Genomic DNA, 16,692 nt, shown 5'->3' with positions numbered 1-16,692 from the left:
CTTGATGAATCGTCATGTCAAATACAAATACGTCACATCACACACAACGGATCAGATCAGCATCGATCAAATACGGAGATTTACAGATTAGTCTTCAAATATCAGAAAGGAGGACATGTAAGAGGACACTTTTCGAGAGAGGACAGAATTTACAAAAGAAGGACTGTCCTCCCTAAAGGACGACGGTTGGTCACCTTACTATATAATGTATATTAATATTCAATTGATTGATTCACCATTTGCACTGAAGACTTGTGTTTTAAATTCAAACAAAAAACAATCCAATCTAGGGGGAAATGACCTAAAAGCTTCCAGTATTCTGAAGACCATTTTCCCTCTATATAAATGGAATATGTGCTTCATCGTAAGATCTTGAAATCTTTAATTCACCCATTTTTATTTTTATTTCTGGGGGGAGGGGGGAAACACCACCCTATACTTCAGGAATTAAGAAGGCTTTGGTATAGAAGTGGTTTAACATGCACAGATACTGTACTTGATATCTGAGTTATCACTGGGAGTGAGACATCGGTCCACTCCACCCTGATGAGGTGCCAGAAAGCTGTGGCATGAGGGGAGGGGGGACGGGGTGGTGAATAATCACGGAATGCAGAACAGGCCTGTCTGCAAATAAAGGAAATAGCAGGCTAGGCCACAAAGATTTTGCAAAGAACCAAGCAACAACAGCCTCACTTTTGCAGCTTGTCAAATTGTCTTTACTGTTCCTTATCTTTCAATTGGGTGGGATTGGTTTCCAGGCTCCATTAATCATTCTGTTTTGTAAACCTTTGACCTTCATATAATGAAGCAAGTACAGAGTCTTTTTTTTTTTAAAGACTTTAAACGTATGTTATATTTTTGCTGGAGGGAATGTCCTTCTAAGGAAAAGACAAAATTAGAAACTTTTTTCCCCCCAACAGAGATTTTGTGTAATTAATAAGATCCTCCCACCCCGGCAAATGATGTGGCCTATTCCTCCAAGATGGAGAAAAGAGACAGAATTTCCAGAATGCAGTTTTAACTTGGAAAAATATTGCTCATACGCTTTAGGAATTTCTTTGCCTCAGATTGATAGGCAGTTTGTTAGCAATATATGTTTTAAATAGGAACAATACAATGGCAAAACGAACAATACAGAATGCAGTAATTTTGAGAAGCAGAATAATTCTTTCTGACTTTCCTTTATGATTACATTTTATCTCTTGCTTTGTACAGACTTGTTTGAGATGGGCAGCCATACCAATTGAATGAATGAATGAATGAATTGAATGAATAAATAAATAAATAAACAAATAAACAAATAAACAAACAAACAAATAAATAAATAAATAAGTAAGTAAGTAAGTAAGTAAGTAAATAAATATTGGAGTCAGCGGTAAAGAAGTGCAAATCAAAGTAAATTCAATCAATATCATTGCTTTCTTTTGCAGGACAGATGTTAATAAACCATATAAAGATTTACTGATTTTTAGAGTTGGAAGGGGATTAGGCTTAGTTTTGAAACTGAAAAAGTCTCAAAAGCCAAAAATGGGTTCACTTAATGACCATAGGGTTTGCTTAATGACTACAACAATCACTTTGCAACCATTGTGTTCACTACAAAAAAAAAGTTTGTAAAATTAAGCCAGTCGTTTGATGAGCCATTTTATGACACTCATGATTTATGACCATAATTGATGGGCTCCATTATGGTCATAAGTCAAGGATACTTATAGTACAAGCAGTTATTCAACCCCCCCATCTCTTTGCCCACCATGGGTTCTCCACAGCCAGCATTACTGGTAGTCCTTGACTTACAACAGTTCATTTAGGGACCATTCAAAGTTACAAAATCACTGAAAAAGTGACTTATGACCATTTTTCACACTTACAATCATTGCAGCATCCCCATGCTCACATCATCAAAATTCAGACAGTTGGCAACTGACTCACACTTATGACAGTTTCAGTGTGCCGGGATCACATGATCACCTTTTGCGACCTTCTGACAAGCAAAAACAATGGGTAAACCAGATCCACTTACCAACTACAATGATTCACTTAACAACTGCATCAAGAAAGGTCATGAAATGGGGCAAAACTCACTAAACTAATGTCTTACTTGACAACATAAGTGCTGGGCTCAATTGTGGACGTAAGTTGAGGACTTCCTATATATTTGTATTAGGCCACATCCAGTCAGAAAGTAGATGCAAGTGTGCTTGTAAAAATGGTTTTGCTGCTTGGATCAGAATAGCAAATGTTCCGTTCCAATTCAGGATCTAGCACCTAGGGCACCTGAGCCAGAAAATTGTTTCTTGGCAGTAAAACTACAACAATAAAACTTTAAATCACCAACAGATTGCTGCCTTTTCACGACATTAATTCAGCTACCTGAAGCAATCACTTCACTCTTCTCTGAGCAAGAAGTTTATGGTTGGTGTTACTCATTTACTATATCAGAGCCAGAAGACTTTAAAGATATTAATTCTTTTCCGTAGGATTCAGCAACGATATATATTGTTCCTAGAACAATAACTTCAAGCTAATATGTGCAATTCAGATTCTCAGTATGATTCTTATGTTAATGTCACAGGCTTTCATTATCATGACTTAGTAAGTCCCTAATGCAAGCTACAACCAAATCCTAGCACCAATCACTTTTCAGGAGTGTCTGTATCCATGTATGTGTCAAGAAATTAATATAGCATCTTGACTGTGTAGCCCCATCTTTTTGTTGGCACATTGATGTCACATGCTTATCCTTTGATTGTGTAATTTTGGCCACCATTTTGGATTTCTTGAACCTTCCACTGGGAATCCCTGGCTTTAGCAAGCAGGAGTGAATCCTTAGGGTAGTAAGTTGGAGATCTCAAATTGCTTCTTTTAGAACTATCTAAAATCTTCACAGCCCAGTTCGAATTCCTGCCCTAGGATAATATGATCATTTACCTTTTTGCCTTTCGAAGAGGGGAAAAAGAGTAAAAAGTAGAAATAATGAAATAATTGTTATAGTATCATCATCTGGTACTACCATCAAGACATGTAACCGTAAATATCAGATTTTCTTAGACCCTGTTGCTTGACAGATAGCAATAGCACTTAGACTTATATACCGCTTCACAGTGCTTTCCAGTCCTCTCTAAGTGGTTTACGGAGTTAGCATATTGCACCCAACAACAATCTTGGTCCTCATTTTACCAACCTCAGAAGGATGGAACTCTGAGTCAACCTTGAGCCAGTGAGAATCAAACTGCCAAACTGCTGGCAGCAGTCAGTCAGCAGAAGTAGCCTGCAGTACTGCATTCTAACCACTGCGCCACCACAGCTCATAGATAGAGCAATCTCCTAAGACAGGGGTCTGGAGCCATATGCAGCTCTTTCAGCCCTCTGCTGTGGCTCCCTGTCGGCTGATCTCAGCACTGGCTGGCCCCTCCCACCCCTCCCCATCACTCCTCCTAAGAAGATAAGGATGATGGCGGGGGATGGAGACTCGTTCCATATTCCAGAGAAGGAGGTGACTGGGTGGGAGGGAGCAACTTTGAGTTGGCCATGCCCACCCAGTCACACAGGTTGTTAAATTATTGGCTCCCAGTGGTTTCTTTTCTGTGGGAAACGGGTCCAAATGGCTCTTTGACTGTCTAAGGTTGCAGACCCCTCTCCTAAGAGATAAAGAACAGTCAAATAATTTTTTTGTTTCTGTGTCTATATCTCTATTGCCAGTTATACAAACAATATTGATTTTAAGCAAACAGACTAAAGAAGTTACATTTAACATAGCTTTATGCTGCCCAAAGTCTGTTGGAGCTGGGAGGCTTATAAATTCAAATAAATAACAATATAAAAATAGGTAATAGATTTATTGTTTATTTATTTAAAAGAAAAACAGTCTGAATGTTATTCTTGGAGCTCCCCAAGCCTGAAAAGATAATTCCAGCTATTGGCAGTGGCAAGGGAGGTCAAAAAAGTCAATAAGGCAATGGCAACTATGTGTCCAAAGTTCCAACCCTTTGGACAACAGACAAGACAATTCTGTCTTGTCTGTTGAAAGAAGACAGAAGAGGGGAACCAAGTGATTCTCTAAGTACGGGTGCTAAAGCCCATCAAGTATCTAAATGGGCAGTTGGGCTACAATATTGTGAATGCTGGCTTTCTATTTTGGGGGCATGAGTTCAGGGAGGTTATTTTATAACTAAAATACTAAACTGGTAAGAACATATACAACACTTTATCCCAGTTCTTGACTAATTAGGCAACCATTGTTGTTATGGCATTTCCTGTGGTTTGTAATTGTGACATGCATGTGGATGAAATTGTTTTTTTTAAAATAGTCTTTGTTCCCTCCAATAAATCTTTTATCCAATAAATGCAGTATTTTGACAAAGTATCTTTTCTAGTATTGAGAACTGATATTCCACAGGCCTCTAGACTATTGTTTGAGGATTTTTTATTATATGTTTACATTTTTCAATGTAATTGTTGCAATGTACCATATTTTGAATTTCTTTTACAGATAGTTCTCGACTTGTGACCACCATGGAGCCCAAAATTTCTGTTGCTGAGAGAGACAGTTGTTAACTGACTTTAGCCCCATTTTATTATCTTTCTTCCCGCAATTGTTAAGGGAATCACTGAAGTTGTTAAGTTAATAACACAGTTGTTAAGTGAATCTGGCCTCCCCATTGACTTTTTTTGTCAGAAGGTCGCAAAAGGGGATCACATCATACGGAGACATTGTACCCATCATAAATATGAATCAGTTGCCAAGCGTCTGATTACATGACCATGGGGATGTTGCAAAATTGTAAGTGTGAAAAACAGTCATAAGTCACTTTTTTCAGTACTGTTGTAATTTTGAATGGTCACTAAATAAGCTATTGTAAGTCCGGGACTACCTGCATTTGTTTGTTTCATGTATTAGAGAGTGTTTGTGACTTAGGCATGAGGAAAAAAATATCCTGCGTCCTGATTGTTAACTACCACAAAGTGAATTTGTGAAGGAAGAATGCAAAACATTTACTACAGGGCTATAGAGTATCTGGCAACGATTACTAAAATTAAGTGGCAGGTTCAAGCTTTAGGACCGTGATAGTTGAAGAGTCTGTACCACCTACATCTCTCCTTTCCCAGAAAACTGTCTCTGGACACTGTCGTCATTCCTAGAGTTCATTTCCTGGTTAAACAAACAGCCATTAAACAACATAAGACGGGCAACGCCTAAAGACACTGTCTCAGAACTCCCTAGACAGGCCACGTGGTTCAGGGGTCCCAGTGTTTTGACTTTTGCCTGAAGACAAATTAATCACTAATAGAATTACTAACTGTGACAAAGTGTATACAAGAAAAGAGAGTGAACCTTAGGCAGCATGAAATATGCTTCACTTCTTGGCAGCTGTAGGCCAAGCCCATCAATAGAGGACGTGCAGAGTGGCCAGTGTTTCTACCTCTTGCATTTTGTGGTGTTTTGGTATCACAGCTAATGAACTTCCTCTGTATCAATGTATATGTATATGTTATCTGTGTGTGTATACATTCTAATTTGGAAAGATTTAAACCATAATAATAGGTTAGTCCTATTGAAATGTTAGAGAGTCTATTTTCTATTTAATACATGCTTCCTGACACCATATGGTAGGCACGACAACTTTTTCTTATTCAGGTTCATGGGAAAATTAAATTAAATTTCATAAGAGATCACAAAAAGCAAAATTATTGTGACTAACTGAAGCCACATTTTCTTCAAGCAAACTTCTACTAATACATATTGTCAAAAACTCAATGAACTCATTATTAAATCTGACATTTAATAATGATTCTTCGGATTTAAAGAAGTCAAAAGATAGATATATATATATATATATATATATATTTGTTTTCTGAGGTTCTAGCTGAAGACAGAAGCCTGAAGATGATGAATGATCGAACGTTGCTGATACTTCAATATATATATACAAATATATCAGCAAATATATATATATATATATATATATATATATATATATATTGTTATAAGCTTTGGGTATTTTCCCACGTCATTGTAGTTGTGCTTTTAAAGTTGTAGCAACGTTTCAGCAGAATCTCATCTGCCATCATCAGGCTTCTGTATAGATGTATTCTGTATACAGATGTATTCTGTATACATCTGATGATGGCAGATGAGATTCTGCCGAAACGTTGCTACAACTTTAAAAGCACAACTACAATGACGTGGGAAAATACCCGAACAAAGCTGAATGCCATACATGTAAGTACCCGCGAAAACTTAAGAAAACAAATATATATATATGGTATTCAGCTTTGTTCGGGGATTTTCCCACGTCATTATAGTTGTGCTTTTAAAGTTGAAGCAACGTTTCACCAGAATCTCATCTGCCATCATCAGGCTTCTGTATTGTGTTCGTCTGTGAGTCAGACTTTCACAGCCATTTCTGTTTTAAATTTGGGGCTAGCCTACTGCTGTGCCAGAATGGTTTTTTCTTCATCCTGATTGGTTGGTTATATATATATTTGTCATTTACCTCTGATATAATTCTTTTACACTTCCATTGCTTAATAATTAAATATCATAGTAAAACATAATATAAACAATGGTTTGTTTAAAACCCTTAAGACATTTATTGTGATATGTATTTTATGGCTTATCAGGGACCATGGGATTGTACATAAAAATGTGCAATTGTTCAGACAAATTTATTTTTCTTTCTTCCTTCTTACAGAAAAGTAACATTTACATACAAGTAACTTGGTACATTTAAATTAACCATATTATTTTACTAGATTATTTATAAGTTTTTCATTGTGGAGATTTTCAGTGCTATGACTGCAGTTTGATCTTTAGGAATTAATTCTTAACATTCTTTGAAAGATAAAAACAAAAAGTGCTTAGATGGTTTATTGGTCTTTTATTATTTACTCTTAGTCATGCTTATAAGTATATGAAAACAGATGATCATCTAATTTTCATATGACAACATCAAAAAATAACTGACAAGTCTTTCACATTCTATAAACTGATAGGTTACAAAAGTATGACACAACAATAACTAAAATGATTTGCAAGGAAATGTCTAAAGATTAAGGTTAGGTTTAATAATTTAAATAAGTCATGCCTAAAGAACTGTGTTTTATGGTGGCCTGGATCTTCAGCTAATGAATAATATTGAGATGGTAATTCAATTGGGAAGAAAGTCTGTCAACATACTAGACTACTTGCCTTTACTGCCTTCTAATTTGTTTCTGAAACGGATTAAGTCTGATCAGTAAAGTATGTCAACACCTAAAAGAAGAAAATCATCATCATCATCATCATCATCATCATCATCATCATCATCATCACCATCATCATAGCAGTTGTCTATCCACTGTAGGATGAAGGGCTCTTCTTCGTATTTTCAATTCATACAGTCCTGAACCTTTTCTTGCCAATTGGGCCCACAATACTTGCTGATGTTGTCAATCCATCTTGTTTTAGGTCTCTTTCATGGAGACTTTTTATCAAGTGGGATCCATCCATTCTGTGACTGCCTTGGTCCACCTGCCATCAGTTCTTCTTGATATGAGACCAGCCGATTTCCATTTCAATTCTGTTACTTTCTTGATGATATTGTATACTTTTGTTTGTTGTCTAATCCACGTATGGGTCTTTCTATTTAGTTTTGTAATACCGAGCATGTATCTTTCCATAATTCTCTATATATTTCCGCTTATCACCGAAAGTCAATTTATTTATTCATTTTAATAATCCAATTTATACCGGCACCCATCTCATCAAAGTCAACTTAGTACTTTAGTTTCCCCTCAAATTGATATATAATTGATGACTATGAAAAAGAAAAGTAATTTTCCTCAGGTTTTCAATGCCCTCCTCTCATTCAAGAGAAGATTGCTTGGTGCCCATATCCTCACTGTTTTGACATCAAGTAAAAAGTTATTTCTTTTTTGCTCTCAATCTTTTAATACCAGCAGTATTTCCATTTCTCGTTATAAGATGGTTTGCTCTTCTTCTGTGTTTAATATTCTTTCTATTGTATAGTATTTGAAGATTCCTCAGAAATGTATAAATTAATTTAAAAGATGTTATAAAGAAACTAAAGAAGTAATTAAAATATTTTAGCTCACACAATAAGGAGATACAATCAAACATGAGTAAAAAAGGCAATAGAGTACAAAATCACAATAATAAAAATGGCAATAAAAGAATGTGAAATTCTAAAAACCCATTTTTCCCGATACCAGTAGAACAAAAAGGTCTACATTTTTTTTTTTGTTGGTTTCTTTGTTTTACCCACTATAACTGAGATAGCCTTGATTTGGAAGCAGTGATCTCACTTGTACAAACATCTTAACTGGGACACTATAAGAAAATAACATAATATATGATCACAATCAAAGAATATTCAGGAATATGGTAATACCAAAAAAGATCTTGCGTTCCTCTGTCAATCAAGGAATTCCAAAGAGGTGAGGGCAAACAGATCCTTTCAAAGCCAACAAATATACAGCACTCTCTTGGTTAAGTCTGCATTAAAGTTTCATCTCATGGGGTTTTCTGACTTGCTTATATAAGCTCTGAAACATAATTAAGTATACCTGCTTTTCACTGGCCTCATCTCACTTGAGTTTATCAAGGGCAAAGAGGGTGAAATCATCAAGGTTAAGAAATATCAGCATGTAAAGATTTTTTGACAGATGATGGGATAGATCATCCTATTCTACAAAGGTAGAGGACAGGGCAAAACAAAGGATAACACACATATAGTATAAACCTATTGTGACTAAAATAAATGGTGGCTTAGTTTCATATTATGTACTCAAGTATTACATGGGAATACAGGTAGTGCTTGACTTTATGATCACAATTGAGCCTAAAATTTCTGTTGCTAAATGAGACAGCTGTTAAGTGAATTTTGCCTCATTTCACCACCTTTCTTGTGACAGTTGTTAAGTGCAGTTGCTAAGCTAATAACACAGTGGTTAAGTGAATCTGGCTTCCCCATTGACTTTGTTTTTTAGAAGGTCACAAAAGATGATTACATGACCCTGGGATACTGCAACCATCATAAGTATGAATCATAAATATGGGGGTGGGGGAGTGGGAGGGTCCAGAAAAGGAGAGAACCCCCCCCAAAAAAAAATATTAAGAATGGGTACAAATCTAAGCCCTCCCCACTTTTAATACCTTGTTGCACTTACCACCTTAATTTTTTTTTAATCTCCATTCCATGAATGCCCCAGTTATAAAACTTCCATGATAAAAATAATAATAATGAAGCAATTAGAAAAAACTAGCAGCAACTAAACAAAAACTAAAAAAAAAAAAAAAAGAATTAGGATCAATTAATAACCAAAGTCTCTCTTAAGTAATTTTATTTTGAATCATTTTCTAAAACCTAATAATGTAAGGGGTTACAATGCTGGTGCTACAATAAAAAATGGATCTCTCTTTCCCTTACTTCATGGCCATGGGGAACAGTTAGCAGACTCTTGGGAGCTCTGCCTCTATGAGGTTAAAAAAAATGACACCAAAGTTGGTAAGAGACCCTCTCTGAAGAAGTCATTGCATAGATGTGTTCCCCCCCCCCACAAAAAAACTGCTTTTCTTAGGCTACCACAAACCTTACTTTACAGGTAGTCCTCAATTTACATTTAGTGACCATTCGAAGTTACAACATCACTGAAAAAAGCAACTTATGACTGTTTTCCACACTTACAACCGCTGTGGTGTCCCCATGATCATGTGGTTTATATTCAGATGCTTGAAAACTGACTCACATTTATGAGGGTTGCAGTGTCCCAGACTCATATGGTTGCCTTTTGTGACCTTCTGACAAGCAAAGCCCAGGAGGGACCCAGATTCACTTAACAAACGTGTTACTAATTTAACAGCTGTAGTGATTCACTTAACAAACATGGCAAGAAAAGCTGTAAAGTGGGGCAAAAGTCACTTAGCAAATATCTCACTTAACGACATAAATTTGGGGCTCAGTTGTGGTCATAAATTGAGGACTACCTATATTTGATGAGTGGCCCTGGAAAAGATCTCCAGGAAAACATGTCAGAATTCAGTGTGGTAAACTTATATTGTGTTGTATTTTGGGTTTTATACTTGTGTACCACCTACAATTTTTAGTTGTATGAGGCAACTATTATGAATAATAATATACGAATCCAAACTGTTTGCAGACCTTTACCCTCCTTTCCTTTGCTTTTCACAGAAAGAAGGGCAATCCAGAGCTCAACTTGTCGCCCAGGAACTTGTGTCATCAGAAAAAGTGTGAGTCAATCAGCTTTTAAAAATCCTTAGGAACTATGCAGTGGATTTGATTCATTCAGCTCTAGCTGGTTGGCCATTTAGTAAAATTGCATCTCTTTTTCACAGGTATGTGGAGATGCTCCGGCTGTTACATACGGTAAGTAAATCATTTTAATTGTTGAAAGCTAATTGCTGTCTTACTTAGTAATAATTTAGGAGACAGAAGAAGCACTGAGGAGACTGAGGTGAATTTGGTGAGGGGCAGGTTGTCATGAAAAAGAGCTTACTGGGGCGTTGCAATGAAATCTGTCTCAGGGTTGTGGGGGGAGGATGATTCTCTGTGTCTGCCAGAAATCTGGAATTTTGCATCTGTGCGAATTGTCAGCCAGACAACTTGCCAGGAATTTGTCTAAGAAAATGATTTTCTTGAAATACTTTATGGAGGGAGGGAGGGGAAAAAACTGGGGTGGTGATTATCATTGATTCAGAAAAATAATGTTGAAAAGAGCCATGTAATAGGGCAATCAATTGTAAAAATTATTTGGATGAGGAGAGAGAATATGTTGTTAGAGTTGTTTGCTTAGGCATTGGATGGTCTCTATTAATCACCTCTATAACTCAAATATGTGTTGTATACTTGAGAAAAACATCCAGCGGACATTTTAGACTATCAACTCCCACTTAGATGCAGGAATTTTGCTATTTATCCAGGAACCAATGTTCACTAGGAAATATGCTTCATTGATTTCAGTAAGCTTTATTTCTGGAAAAAATATACCTAGGATTGCCATGAAAACCTAGAAAACAGAGGTCTTACAGCATGTTTCCCTGATGATAATTGATATAGCAGTCAGTTTTGTTAAATAAATACAAGAAAACTAAATATTAATATAAGAGAATATTTGTAGCTCTAGGAGTCTCTAAAGTTTAAAAACTAACAACTAATATTAAATGAACTAATATTAACTGAACAAGGACAAATTTAACCTGGAAATAAGGAAAAACTTTCTGACAGCGAGAACAATCAACCAATGGAACAGCTTGCCCTCAGAAGTTGTAGGAGCACCATCACTGGAGACTTTCAAGAAGTGATTGGACTGCCATCTGTCAGAAATGGTGTAGGGTCTCCTGCTTGGGGGTTGGACTAGATGACCTACAAGGTCCCTTCCAACTCTGATTATCTGTTATCTATTAAGTAAAGAAAAAAAGAATAAAGGAAAAGAGAGAGAAAAGAAAAATGCAAAATGAAAAGATAAAAAGAAATAGAAAAAATAACTTTCAGTGTTCTCTGCAGGAAAAACAATTATTCTATGGTTACAAAAATATTTTTCCCATTGTTTAAATGTTTAAACCTACTCATCAGATGTACAAATCATAAGTTCATTTTTTTTTTTTGTTTCATGAGAAAAATATATAAGAGGTCTCCATTCAACAATAATGTCTAAGCAATGTCTTTGTTTAGTCAAGAAAGTCAGTTCAGCCATCTCCGCAAATTCCATCTTCTTCACTAAATATTCTTCTAATGCCAAACCTTTTCACTTTTGAGCATTTAATAATCTTGCACTAGTTTTCAGAGAGAGAGAGGGAGGGAAGGAGGGAGGGAGAATGAGTGTTAGTTGTCTGTCCATTAGTTCCAAAGAAAAGCTTCTGGTTTCAATTACACACTAGTCCTTAAAATCTTCTGAATTATCGAATGTAAGTGTATTCAGACTGTTCTGACTTTGTTACACATCTGTCAAACATGATAAATGTCCTTTCATGGTGGTTCACATTTCCAGTATAAATGTAAAGTATCTTTGTACATTCTAAACAATTTCTTTGATGACATATACCAACAGTACATCATTTTATAAAAATTATATTTATTTATAATGTAAATTTCAGTCCCATCAACTAAATATTTTTGCATTGTTCTATTTGTAAAATATATTATAGCCAAATTTTAGCCCATATTATGCAATCTTTCACTTGTTCTTCTGTCTCAAATTTCAACAAAAAATTACATGTTTTGGCAATAATATGTTCATCATTTGTCCATAATTCTGTTTCAAACTCAATTTTACATTATTCAAAACCATTAAATCTTATAGGTACCTTAAAGTTTTGTTTCACACAGGTCTGCAAAACCACAGGTATTAAACAAAAACTTTATAATGGTGTTTCTAACATTTCCGTCTTTTATGCCAATACATTGTTGAGTGCTTTGTGCCAGGTTGCCACTTTAAAAATGTAAAGTATGACTAGTCTTTTTAAGGATCTTTTTAAGGATTTTCAAGACATTTTTCATTCTTTCTTGTCAGCTACTCTTAGAATGGGTAGTTTGTGTCAAGATTAGACACAATAGTCTGCTTTTGTGACCTTGCAACTGCAAAATAAATTTGTGTCTTGGAGGAGGGAAGGGGACAAACTTATTTCCCTTTCATTGTCATTCTTCCCTGCCAACATCACATTCTGGAAAGAAAAATACAGTTTTAAAAAGTTTTGCGTCTTCTGTTACATTGCAATAAAGAGAACAAAAGTGCACCACACCCTGATTTGAAAGAAGAAAATTATTATTTCCTTAAACTCTAAGGAACACCTTCTTCTGTCCATCACCCCTGTCCCTTACACACACAACTCACAGAGAAAGACTCTAGAACAGATCACCAGCATAGCAGAAAAAGTTTGGCCTTTTAAGCAGACTTTAATAGTTTGATTGATTGCCAAAAAGATGACATTTACATACACCCACTCTGCTATTGAACTGGAAGACTGGAAACATTGTATGAGCTTAAACTTTATATCAGCTGGTGTGGCTCAAAAATTAAGTTAATAAATAGAGTTTGATGTTAATCTAGAAATGTAGGTGCTGTTTACTTATTAGTTTACTTATTTCCAATTAGTAGCCCTTAAAAGGAACACTAGCGACCAGTTTTGTGTTTGGCAATAGGCAAACCTAGTTTCAAAAAGAGCATACTTAGAATAATGTCTAGGTATCATGCTCATTGGGGAATGACTGCAACATGAAGGACAGATTTGTCATGTGTACCATCATGAGCCACAGTGACACAGTGTTTAGAGTGCAGTACTACAGGCTACTTCTGCTGTCTGCCAGCCGCCTGATATTTGGCAGTTCAAATCTCACCAGGCTCAAGGTTGACTCAGCCTTCCATCCTTCCAAGGTGGGTAAAATGAAGAGCCAAATTGTTGGGGGCAATAGGCTGACTCTGTAAACTGCTTAGAGAGGGCTGTAAAGCAATATATATAAGTTATAAATGCTATTGCTATTGCTATTGCTATCATTGAAAGTACTGCAGAGAGAATTTGTACCATCACCGGAAATCAACTAATATAGGAGTTTACTGTGAAGTCAATTGACACATTAAACTGCCAGGCTGCATCAGTGATTAAATAGGCCAAATGAAAATCTGAGGCTAGCTTAATAATTGTACACATCAGACACTTTATAGGCATTATAAGTATGTTCACAGTCCAGTGAGCTTTTTCTTCTATGTACGGAGATTGATGTGCATCAAGGCACAGAATCCATGTATCTGATATAATTCCTATCAGAGCAGATTCTCATTCCAGTACAAATTAAACTAAGCATCATTTTTACACATGTCTACAGTAGTTCATTTTCCCTGGTGTTGGAGGAGAGAGAAACAGCATGTTTCAAAGTTAAATGTTACAAAGTGGTTCTTGTAATACACTTCCTAAAATGGATGGCTGAGAAACATATCTAGTGGAGATCTTACAATTTCTTTGTCAGATTAAAGGAAACTACACTATCGTTTTGCTGTCCTCTGGAATGTATCCATAGTACTAGCTTCATTGGATGTCCAAGAAAATAAATTGTTCCTGATTGCTTTACACCAACTGTGTATTTGTTTACAACCGTGCAGTTTTGCATGCTCACAGCTCTTAATTGGGATGCAATTAATAAGATTCCCAGTAATAGTCTCCTTTATAAAGAGGGCACTATAATTACTTGTAGCTTTCTTGATCTTATGCAGGTGGAATATAGTTATAGGTGATTGCTACAGGCAACCGAAATGACTTCCCCCGAGGATATACTTCTGCATTTTCCAAGTGCTTAAATCACAGTAGGATATTCCATCTGTATATTCCACAGTACATTCTTGTGCTTGAGAGTGAGCAATGTGTTCCATAAGAGTGGGCTGTTAATCTCTGATGTTTCATATCCTGCTTTGTTTAATCAGATTTTCTTGTTTTATAGTTTGGAAATACTTAATCTAAGTCTTCCAATTGTATCTACTATTATTACATATAACACTGCATTTCATTAATTTAAATTAACCAATAGTTATAGTTAACCAATCTAAGATCCATGTTTTCACTTTTGGGCTTGCCTACCTTGTATTTTAAAACAATTTTTCCAAATCATTCAGGGAGCCTTAAGAAGGAAGGAAGGGTTATTTGACAATAGCATTCTCTGATAGGACCATCAACCTTCTGACATAAATAATATCCATCCAATTCTGCCCAAGCACACATTTAAGGGAGGAATTGCCAACCAATGTTCCTATTGGTGAGAGTGATAAAGGATGGATGGAGAAAGGACAGCAGAAGATCCACTAATCACTGTACTGAAACTATTCCACATTAAATGAAACGAGGTTATGGGGTCAGTATAGTTTCTTCCTGGCTCAAGAACAGGAGGAAAGCATTTCTGTGGGGCCATGGCGGAGAGCTTTGGGTCCCAACCTAGGCTCTTCAATTTGTACAACATACAGTATATAGGTGCATCAAGTATGTGTATCAACAAGCAGACAATATCTTTTGGAAGCTATCCATATCCTCAACAACAGAGGTCAAACTCGCAATGACACATTGTCATCATGTAATGAATCGCAACTTTTTTCCTCTTCGCTAAAATAGAGGTGGCCAGTGTGTGACGCATCCGGCCTGCAGGCCGCAAGTTTGACACCCCTGCTCTACAACAACTCACTAAACTTTAAGCCAAATAATGTTCCTTAAACTCTGTTAATCTACTTCTCAGTTTATACATAGACTTATATATATTATTGCTAATTTGTCCTGTTGATTTAAATGACTGCACCATATGTATGTTATTTGAGGGACTTCCTGGTTACATCTACCCATCCCATCAGGTCCAGCAGAAAAAGTATCCTCCAGGTCTCACCTGCAAAGGACTTCCGTCTGGCAGGGTTCAGGAGATGTGTCATTTCTGTTGTAGTTCTGAAGCATTCTTGAAGTGAAACCCCTGAAGTGAGGTTAACTCCATCTCTATTAACCTTCCAGAAAGCATTGAAAAACATGATTCTTCCATCCATCCTGGGAATCCCATGGTGAGCCTGCAAAATATTTGATGAGGCTAAAGGATGGTTGTCCTTTCACCATCTTGGGGTTTATTCCTTTATGTTTTTATTTATTTATGTTGATATTTATGTCTGATATTGCTAAATTATGGTTAACGAAAGGACAAATCTTTTTATCTCCTTAAGGCTATCTCAGAGCTATAGAATGAAAGATATTCACAATATAATGATAAATTCATATAATGATAAACCATTATTTTTATTGACTACATTCACATAGCATGGTAGGACAGAATCATTCAGAGCTCTATCACAATGGAACACAGGTATTCCTATTGGGTATATTCTGCTAAGAATGTCAGAAAATCTCCTTTTGCCATTTTTTTAAAATCAGGACAAACTGGAGTTCTTAATGCAGTGGTTCTCAACCTTCTTAATGCTGCGACCCTTTAATACAGTTCCTCATGTTGTAATGACCCCCAACCATAAAATTATGGCTCGGTTCCTAAGACCATCGAAAATATGCGTTTTCCGATGGTCTTAGGCGACCCCTGTGAAAGGGTTGTCACGACCCACAGGTTGAGAACCACTGCCCTAATGTGTCCTCCTTGATCCAACCAGGAACTGGAAATGAAGAATAAACCTAGGTCTTCTGACTCAGAATTGTCAGGTATTCATAAAGTCAGAATTCATACATTACAGCAAGAAAACCCTGGAAATTTCATCACTGATTGCTTTAGCTGCTCTTGCTCACAGAATGGTGCTCATTATTTTTTATTAGATTTTTATCTCATCTTTCATTCAGGAACAAAAGGTTGTATACACAGTGTTTCCGCCTTCCATTCTTCACCAGAATAATACACCAAAAACAGACCAAGTGAGGTTCTATGATGAAGCTCAGATTAAAAGCAGCGTCTTTTCATTCCTAATTCAAAAATCTTATCAGCACAGCTCACTGGCATTCATTAACAGAAGTAGTTAAGCAGGTATAATCAGTATCACTTACAAAATTCCAGTTATTGCATATCTGCATTTATTTAGATGTTTTTAGATTTAGTTTTTAAGGTGTGTGTGTGCATGCACACACACTCACACACACACACAACTTTTCAGAGTAACAATTGTAAATAAAAATGCAGTAACTCTTATTGAAAACAAACAAAATTCTCATGACTGCTG

The 16,692-nt window shown here is 36.2% G+C and overlaps 1 protein-coding gene across 4 annotated transcripts in view; it reads left to right on the top strand.

Annotated features, from left to right (window-relative positions):
• Nucleotides 1-16,692, top strand: part of FGD5 (FYVE, RhoGEF and PH domain containing 5) — a 154,762-nt gene that overhangs the window by 77,456 nt on the left and 60,614 nt on the right. For all 4 annotated transcript variants that reach the window (XM_087954647.1, XM_026678403.2, XM_026678412.2 and 1 more), the window contains exons 4-5: nt 10,194-10,252; nt 10,358-10,388. In XM_087954647.1, the coding sequence (XP_087810773.1) occupies nt 10,194-10,252; nt 10,358-10,388 (90 nt within the window). The remainder of the gene's footprint in view (nt 1-10,193; nt 10,253-10,357; nt 10,389-16,692) is intronic.

This window comes from Notechis scutatus, chromosome 2, assembly GCF_049901735.1.
Source record: "Notechis scutatus isolate UNSWTSFEM ecotype Mainland chromosome 2, rNotScu1.2, whole genome shotgun sequence".
NCBI classification, from domain to species: Eukaryota; Metazoa; Chordata; class Lepidosauria; order Squamata; family Elapidae; genus Notechis; species Notechis scutatus.
This window is presented reverse-complemented; position numbering and strand designations above follow the sequence as displayed.